The 8,771-nt window shown below is 60.6% G+C and overlaps 1 protein-coding gene and 2 long non-coding RNA genes across 3 annotated transcripts; 2 read left to right on the top strand and 1 right to left on the bottom strand.

The window, feature by feature from the left end:
• LOC138848572 (uncharacterized) lies at positions 1-556 on the bottom strand. Its single transcript, XR_011386506.1, has 2 exons — positions 438-556; positions 1-136 (listed from the first exon to the last, which is right to left on the bottom strand). It is a non-coding gene; the product is annotated as an uncharacterized lncRNA (long non-coding RNA).
• Positions 557-2,498: 1,942 nt separating this feature from the next.
• On the top strand, positions 2,499-5,274 carry SH2D6 (SH2 domain containing 6). Its single transcript, XM_070069514.1, is given in 6 exon segments — positions 2,499-2,583; positions 3,181-3,236; positions 3,326-3,356; positions 3,709-4,040; positions 4,152-4,742; positions 4,744-5,274. Coding segments are annotated over 6 exon segments (1,308 nt in total). The 3' UTR covers positions 4,957-5,274.
• Positions 5,275-6,774: 1,500 nt separating this feature from the next.
• Positions 6,775-7,698, top strand: LOC103347637 (uncharacterized). Its single transcript, XR_516214.4, has 2 exons — positions 6,775-7,163; positions 7,365-7,698. It is a non-coding gene; the product is annotated as an uncharacterized lncRNA (long non-coding RNA).
• Positions 7,699-8,771: the final 1,073 nt, after the last annotated feature.

Genomic DNA, 8,771 nt, shown 5'->3' with positions numbered 1-8,771 from the left:
TCAAGTGCAGATGGTGGTTTATTCTGGGGAGAGTCAGGCCTGCGTGCTGGGAGGAGGTGAGGCCAGCCTGTCTGTCCAGACTCTCCAGCTTGGAAAGAAGATGCCGCCAGCCCAGCTCTTCAGCTGCTCCAGGGGCCTGGAAAGGGGGAGGGTGTGTGTGTGTGGGGTAAGTCCAGCTGCTGAGGCCGGGCCGGGAGTCCTGGAGCCTCCCTGTACTCAGCGTCCCTTCTTGGAGGCCCAGCAGGAGGAAGAGGAGGAGGACAAATATGAGCTGCTGCCATGTGAGGCTCTGCCCCTCCGTCTGGCCCCTGCCCACCTTGCTGGTACCGAGGAGGGCTCCTTGTACCTGGGTGAGGGCTGGGGAGCGAGAAGGAGGGAGGGTGGGTGCTTGGGCAGGGCCTGAGGGTGCCCACCAGGGAAGAGAGCATAGGCCTCACCTCTGCTTCCTCTGCCTGCGCCTCCACCACCTCTGTGCTGGGCATGGGGACAGGGCTGAAGGGAGAGGGGAGAGAGGGAGGGAGGAAGGAGGAAGGAGTGTGGGAAGGGGAGAGGGGCCTGCGAGGTGCCGTATCCCAGGCAACAGAGGGAGAGCCGGAGGCCTCACATGGTCCCCCTCTGAGAGCCCAGCACAAATTCAGGCCGGGCAGGAGTGCCAGGGCGGAGGTGCCCGGTGGGGGCTGGGAAGCTGGCCACCTCCTGTTGCCATGGAGACGGGGCTGTCAGGGAGCCAATAAGGCAGGGGAGCCGGAGAGGGAGGAGGAGATGGAGGCTGAGGCTGGGGGAGGAACCCAGCAGCCCACGACGCACGTGGTCTTTTCCAGATCGCTCTGGCCCCCTGGGCCCAAGTCAGGCACAGCCCGCACTGCCTCGGCCCTGTGGTGAGGAGCACCCCCCCACCAGCCCCTCCCTCCCCAGGCTGGCCTTTCCCGCTGAGTAGATCCTAGCAGAGTCTACTTTACTACAAGCCCGTATTTGCATTCAAAAGGCCCCTGTCTGCTTTGGAGAGCGGAGAGCTGGAGAGCGGAGAGCCGTTCCCAGGCGTGTGGAGCCTTCGTCGCCTGGCTGGGCCTCTCAGCCGGCCTTGTGCCACCGCCACCACCGGGAGCGGGCTCTGCTGTCCCTCACCCGGACTCTGGGGCCTCAGAAGCCCTCGCTGTGCAGCCGTTCCATTCCCACCATTCCATTCCCTGGCTGCGGCCTTTGAAAGCTACTGCTTTCATCATACATTATGTGGGAATAAAAGAAAAATATCCAGGCAAGCAGCACCACCTCTTGTGCACACCTCCCCGAGTGCTGTGGTGTGGGTTTTGGAAACTGCACAGATGCCCACGGCCCTCCACACCTCTGTCCCCTATCCTTGTGCTCCCCCCTGCTCAGCTCCCCTCCCCCAACCTCCCTCACTGGTCCCACTGTGTCCACAGCTGAAGGCAGCCATGAACCTACAGGTGGTCAGGACACAGGAGCCCATCGTTGGGAAGCAAGGTAAGGGGGCCACCCTTCCTCTCCACCCTGGAAAGGGGAGTCCTCCCCTTAGGGGGGCAGAGCTAGGTGAGGCTGCCTTGCATCCCCCCAGCTGGGCCCTCTCCTACTTGCCAGTCCCCTAAGGTGGGCAGTGCCAATGAGGAAACATGGACTACTGTGCTTACGATCACCCAGAAGCACTGTCCCTGACCCCCCTGCCCTGTCCTGCCCCTGGTGGGGCCTCTGTCCTTCCTAAGGGCCCTCACCCTTCCTGCAGGGCCGCGTCGGGCTACCTGTCTCCAGTTCCATCCGTGTCACCGCTGCCCTGGCTGAGCAGAGACCTCCCCCTGTGTCAGGACAGGGAGCCAACACAAGAGGCCCCAGGGAGGGAAGCCGCCTCCTACCCAGTGGTTGGTAAACCTGAATGACCTTGAGGGTGACTTTAATTTTGGAGCAGCCTGAAGTCACCTGGCAGCAAGTCTGGCAAATGGGCTGGGAGGTCAAGCCAGGCATGTGGTGGGCCAGCGGATGAAGACGGCTCAGGGAGCCCCTCAGAGCCACACTGAGAACCCTTCACTCTGCAGCCTCCGTGTCGTGTCGCTGAGCTCCCTCCCCCGCCCTGCTGTTCGTGACTGGCTGGTCCTTCCCTTTCCTCCCAGAGAGTGGGGAGTGGCCCTTCCAGCCGCAGTGCACATTTTAGAGTTCCGGCTAGGAAGTTGTCGGGGTGGGGCCCTAAGGCAAGGAGATACCCCTAAAACCAAGGCACAAGGCCCAGGGCACAGCCCCTCGTCTGCCACAGGCCCCTGGTAGGCGTAAGCCAGTTGTCCCAAGCGTTCCTTCCTGAAAGCCACATTCGCTGAGAGCTGGGGCCTGCGGGAGCCTCTGAAGGGACCCCGCTCATACAGAGGAGCATCTTCGTCACCACGCTGGCTCCCAGAAAGAGAGGTGCCTTGTGGGCAGGCAGTGCCCTACTCAGTCCTGCCCTCACTGCTGGAGCCCTCCCTACCCTAAGCTGAGCCCCACTGCTGGTCAAACCCATGGCCCCACACACCCCTCCCCAGGGCCCAGGCCCTCCAAAGGAACCCGAAGAGGACCTCTACCTGGGGCTTGAGCCGGGCCCAGGTGAGCGTCTCCTTCCACTCCAGACCCACCCTGGCCCTGAGACTGTCAGCTGCCCGCAACGCCACACACTCCTGGCTCCGTCTTCTTCCCTTTCTCCTCTCCCCACCCTACAGTCACACATTGGCCTTCGGACACCTGTGTGGACAGCCACACTTCCGCCTTTGGTCCAGGCTGACCTAAGCTGCATCAACCAGGGAGGTGACCCCTGGAGCATGGCCTGGGTGGGGTCTCTCTCCAGCTGGAAGGACTCACAGCAGGCCTCTGCAGCTGTTCTCAGCACGCCTGGGCTTCCTCACCCGGCACCCAGCTGAGCGCAGCCTGCCCTCTCTGTTTCAGTCTCAGCCTTGACTTGGGATCTGAGCTCCCTAGGCCTGATGCTCCCAGGGGAGTGACCCAATCCAGTTTACACATATGAGAGAGAGAGAGGAGCAGCTCAGGCTTCCCCAGCCCAGACCCTGGGATGTGACCTTCTTGCATTGTCCCAGGGTGCTGGCAGTGGTGGCAAGAAGGGGATGGCTTGGGGTACGGGGCTCACTGGGCCCTTTCTCATGAGGGAGCTAAGCCCCTGTGCTCTGTTCCCCAGTTTGCTCTCTGCAGCCCACCACAGCTCCTCAGGAAGCTCGGGATGGAAGAGGCTGGTGGTCGGGGGAGAAGTGAGCTGGAAATGGGGGAAGGAGGGGGCTCAGGGTGGGACTTCAGCCCCGGCAGCAGGCCGGCTGTGACCAGACCTCTTGTGTTCCAGGGGGCAGCAGCAGGGGGCAGCACCTCCAAAGGTGAGTCCAGGCACCTTCAGCATGAGCTGGGCAGTCCTGGGGCCCACGTCCAGCTGTGATCAGGCCCGAGGGGAGCGTTTTGGGCATTTTCCAGCATCGGCACCCAATCAGGAGGCCCCTAGTCAGTGTCCCAAGATCACTCCTCGTTTGGAGGTCACTTGAGGCCTAGCCGGGTGGGGAGCACCAGGTGCCCTGCTTTGGGCTTCAGGCCTACAACTGCCCCCATCCCCTACTCACTTCCTTTGCCAAAACCCCTCCCAGCGCCCGTTCCGGGATCGCTGCTTCCAGCAGGAAGGAGACTGTCTCTTCCCTCTGAAGCCTCCACCCACAGCACCTCAGCTGCTGAGGTGAGGAGCTGGGGGCAGAGGCCAAGCTTCCCTGCCCAGGGACCCTCCCGGGCTGAGGCAGGTGCCCCTGCGAGGAGCACTGCCATTGTGCCTCTCTGCTCTGCTATGGGACTCGGGCGAGGTGGGCGGACCAGGGTTCTCTGCTCCTGCTCCCCCGGCAGACCCAGTGCCCTCGGCAGCTGTGTGTGTGTGTGTGTGTGTGTGTGCGCGCGTGCGTGTGCACGCGGGTGCGGATGGCGGCTTGCTGGGGCGGCCTTGGTACTCGACCAACTCAGACCGTCAGGCTGTTGAGAGTGCCCTGCTCTGCTTCCACAAGGTGGGCAGCCACAGATCCCGGGTCTTCTCTAAAATCCCTTCTGCTCCCAGGCCGTGACTGGATGAGTTGGCAGGAGCAGGAGGGCCAGCCGGGCGGTTCTCTACCCCATGGTCAGGGCTGAAGGCCAGACAGCTGGGCTCTCCCGAGCAGGATGGGGCCTACAGCTCCCAGCCCCTCACCATGGCTGTGCTCTGAGGCCCAGTCTACAACATTCCCATCCGCAGCCTGGATGGTAGGAGCCATTATGCCCTGGCCCAGCAGAGCAGCCCCTTGGGCCCAGCCAAAAGCATGTGCCTAGGGGAAAACTCCATTTGTTTTCCTGGGCTGGGTCAAAATGACAAAGGCCACAGCCCTGAACTCCACCCGAGACCTTTGGCACATTGGGGAGAGGCCCATCTTGCTCTGGGGGAGGTGGCCTCCTCCCACCATGGCTCAGGCTGCACAGTTGGGGTGGGGGTGTTTGTACCTAGAATGAATCCAGCTGGGAGAAGGGCAGGATCCAGGTTGTCTAGGCTCTTGTCTACTAACTCAGCATTGCACCCCAGCATTTGCAGTCAGCCCACACCAGAGAGCCAGGGCAGAGCGGGGCCTGAAGTTGTTTCCTTGGACTCTGAGCCTGGCCAGCAGCGTGCCTGCCCATGGGCACGGTTAAAGGAAAACTGCAATCAGGCAGCTGGAACTGGGGCTTCATGGGACAAACAGGAAGGACAATATCTAAACAAATGTGCACAAGCCCCCTGGCCAGAGCCATGCCATTGCCTCAGGAAGTTTCTCACACATGAGGTTTAAGGGGCTCACCAGAGCCTGTCTCCCTGCACAGCTCTTCTCCTCCGTGGTGGCCAAGGTCCAGCACTACCAGCAGCGCCCCCTGCCCCTTGTGGACAGGCACTGTGGCAGCTGGGGGCTCACTTGCCTGCTCTTCCCCACCAAGCCCTGAGGGCCAGGTACACATCCACCTTTGCTCCTGGCCATGTCGCACCTTGAGCTGTCTCCCTGTCTCCTGTCTCCCTCTCTCCAACTCTCCCCAGCCCTTGCATGAGAAACCTTGGGAGAGAGGAAGGGTCCTGAAGGCCCCCACCCAGAGGCCTCCAGGAATGGCAGGGGGTCCTCCCTGACTGCTGGGGTCTAGAGAGGTCGGCCTGCTCCTGGGAGCTGAGCCTCAGGGACAGTAAAAGGTACCCTTTCACATTCTCCTGGGGGAGGGGCTGGGGTGCTCTGCACATGGTACACTTTCAATAAACATCTGTCGAACCAATCCTTGAATCCGAGTGAAGCAGACTCCGGGGTTCTCAAGTGTGCCAGGGACGACTGATTGGCAGCCACTCATGCAGCTGCAACAGGCCAGGCCACAGCACAAAGCGCCAAGTCCCGTTTCTGCCTGGATTGGGCCCTCCGCCCTTAGATGGTCTGTGCCAAAGAGGACAAAAGCCAGGCGGCAGATGTTTGCTTTCTTTGTGGGGGTTGGTGGGGAAGGGAGATGTTAGGCAGATTGGTGCCTTCTCAAACACCAAAATGTTAGGCAAAGGGTGCAGAACAGAGAAGAGACAGAATGTGAACTCGCAGCCAGACAAAATTTATTCAGAGAAAGTAAATCTGCAGAGGTCGACCCACTGCCATCAGGCTCACAGAGCGAACACAAGGCAGAGGCCTGGGCCCCAGCAGGCTGGGCCCTTTAGTATTTTAGGTGGGCTAGGGGTGGGGGTAGGGGGACAGTAGGCAGAGATGGGCTTCTCCATACTGGTTCTTCAGGTTTGACCCACCTGCTTCCAGCCTGGGGAAGAATGCAGGGGGTGGGGTGGAACTGACCTGAAAGAAGGCACGGAAGTGGGGGGGTAACAAGAACTCTAAAACGGCTGAGGCTTATGTCCCTGTTCCATCAAGCGTGAGGCTCAGAGCCACCCTGGCCACCACCGCCTTAAGGCTGAGAATGGAGCCCATTAACTCCTCGTCCAACGCCCACTTGCGGTCCAGTGTTCCCGAGGGAGAGATGAGCCTGACTGTGAGCACCTGGCGTAGTCTAGCTTAAGGGGGGAGACAGTGGACCGAGCAGACAATCGGGTCTGGACGCCCCAGTAAGGGATCAAAAGCGAGGGCCGGCTGAACGTGGCGCTCGAAGACCGGAGGCCGCCCGAGCTAGGGGGCGGTGGAGACCCGGGAGGCCCAGCTTGGGCCGGGGGCTGAGACAGGCCGGCGGCCTGTGCAAGTCCCGGGCGGGGTCCCCGGCCCTGGCGCGGCGCCCGGAACACCCCGTGCCGGAAGCGCCACGTGACCGTGACTCCGCAGAAGTCGCGAGGGCCGCGAAACAAAAGGGCGGCTCCGCGCCGGCCTCACGCTGGGGCTGGCACGGAGGGCCCCGACCCCAGCCCAGCCCCACGACCCAGGGCACTCAGCCTCCCGACAGATGCCGGGCTCTGGCCGGGCAAGGAGGTGCGGAGCCCGGGAAGCTGGGGAGGGAGGGCGAGCGGGCCGGGAGGACGCGTGAGAGCGAAGTGCGAGGCCGGGGGCGGGGGCGCGCTTCGTGCGCTGGCAGGTCCCCTCCCCGGACCTCCACTTCCTCATCCCGTGATGTGGGGAGGTTGACGGCTCCTACGCAATCGACCTCCGGAAGGAGGCTAAGTGGGGCGTGCCACAGAAGGAGGCGCCGAAGGCTGCCCGCCAGCTCGCAAGTAAACGCGCGCTGAATTCCCGTCAATTAGCTGCCACGGTCAAAGTCACCGCAGGGAAGTCTCTTCCGGCCCGGGCGTCAGGAAGGGGCGGGGGACGGGCCGGATGGCTGGGCCGGGAGGGCGAGGAGGGAGTTAGCGTCTCCATCTCGTAGAAGCTGGCGGACGGGAGACCCCCAAGACCCTCCCTCGGCCATGTTAATGCAGTCCTGACGCCCTCCAGGCCTCGGTGGGCGTAGCCTCTCTCCTGCCTCCTTCCCCGGCTTCCCCTGGCAGGAACCAGTGGCTGTGGCTGTTGGAGGGCTCTGGGTACAGTGAGACCTGTTGCACCCCTCACCGGCCTTGGACTTCCCTGCGGGAGTTTTCTGCTCTGAGGCCACAAAAGCCTTGAGGCCTGTCTTCACTGACCGTGACGCCTGTGCTGGGAGAGCAAGGGCCAGAGCTCTGGGGGTAATGGCCGACTGGGACTCACTTCAAAAAGGTAGCCTCAGTTCCTCCCCACACCCGCCCCGGGGAGGCGCTGTCCAGGCGGTGGGGCCGATACATCATTAGGGACCCCAGGGCAGACAGAACGGTGCTCAGGCTCAGCATCGAGACTCCCGGTTCCAGGAGCCGCCCCTGGCCCCCCAGTTTGGGTGTAGGCGCGTTGGGCACTCCCTTACAGCTGCCTTTTCACTCCTAGGACCAGCGGCCGCCACTGCCCACTTTTGTGAATTCCGGCCCAGAGGACTGTGGGTGGTGAATCTTTGTTGAAAGATTCACCAAAATAGGTCAAGTCTATCCTGGATTCCTCTAAGCTGGTAACATTCGTTTATCAAGACGTCCTTTGTTAAAAGTACAAGCCGTCCTATCCAACAGAGCTTTCTGCGGTGCGGCGATAGAAACCTGTTTCTGCATTGTCCAGTACAGTAGCCACCAGCCGCAAGAGGTTAGGGAGCACTTGCCATGTGACCAGGACGGCTGAGGAACTGAACTGTTTGTTAATAATTTAATTCATTTAAATTTAACTAGCCATATTTAGCTAGTGGCTGTTGTCCTAAGGGTGTGTGTGTGTGTGTGTAGAGGGCAGTAATGAGACAGCTGGGGAAGGGCTGGGTCTGCAGAAGCTTGGGTGGTCCCTTTAAGGAGTGTAGGTAATGGGGAGTCCTTAAGGTTCTGAGCGGGGGTGTGGTGCAGGAGGGATGGCATTTTATTTATTTTAAGATTTATTTTTATTTACTTATTTGAAAGAATTAGAGAGGTAGAGACAGAGAGCAAGGTCTTCCATCTGCTGGTTCACCCCCCAAATGGCTGTGCGGATCCGAAGCCAGGAGCCAGATGCTTCTTCCGGGTCTCCCACCATGGGTGCAGGGGCCCGAGGACTTGGGCCATCCCAGGCTATAGCAGAGAGCTGGATTGGAAGAAGAGCAGCCGGGACTGGAACGGTGTTTATAAGGAATGCCGGCACGGCAGGCTGGGGCTTTAACCTGCTGCTCCAGAGCGCCGTCCCCAGGGGATGGCATTTTAAGGTGTCGTTCTAGTTGTGCATGCTGCAGGGGCCAGAAAGGCACGCAGAGGCAAGAACAGTTAGGGGTGCAGGCATTTCCATCAATCAGGCAAGAGATGATGCTCTTTGTTTTCTGACCATGCTAGTGTTCCTCTTAAGGACCCTATCCCCATTTCCTCCCAGCCAACAGGCCAGATTCTAGAAGATTCTAGGCAAGGTTACCCTCTGGGGCATGAAGGAACTGAGAGAAGCCATTTGGTGAAGAAGCCCCTGCATGACAGCCGCTGGCTTTGATAGGTCCGTTGGCCAGGGAAGGCCTGTAGGGCGAGGGGAACCGAGGCGGCGTGGAGCTGGGAAGGGTTTGGAAGCCGTGGCTGGGCACAGCTGCACCTGCTGGGCCTCAGAGTGTGTCTAAACAACCATCCGGCACATTTTTGGCTTTGGTTTCTGAAGAGGCAGCTGGCTTTGGACAAAAACATGGGTAGAAGGTCTCAAGTTTGATTCTGCCTAAGTTGCTCACCTCCTGTTTAATCATAATCTCAATCTCTTCATTTAAAAAAATTTTTTTTTTCATTTATTTGAAAACCCTATAAAAGGCTTTTG

The sequence above is a fragment of the Oryctolagus cuniculus genome, chromosome 2 (genome assembly GCF_964237555.1).
Source record: "Oryctolagus cuniculus chromosome 2, mOryCun1.1, whole genome shotgun sequence".
Classification (NCBI taxonomy): Eukaryota; Metazoa; Chordata; class Mammalia; order Lagomorpha; family Leporidae; genus Oryctolagus; species Oryctolagus cuniculus.
The sequence above is the reverse complement of the archived record's forward strand: the minus strand, read 5'-3'. Positions and strand labels throughout refer to the sequence as shown.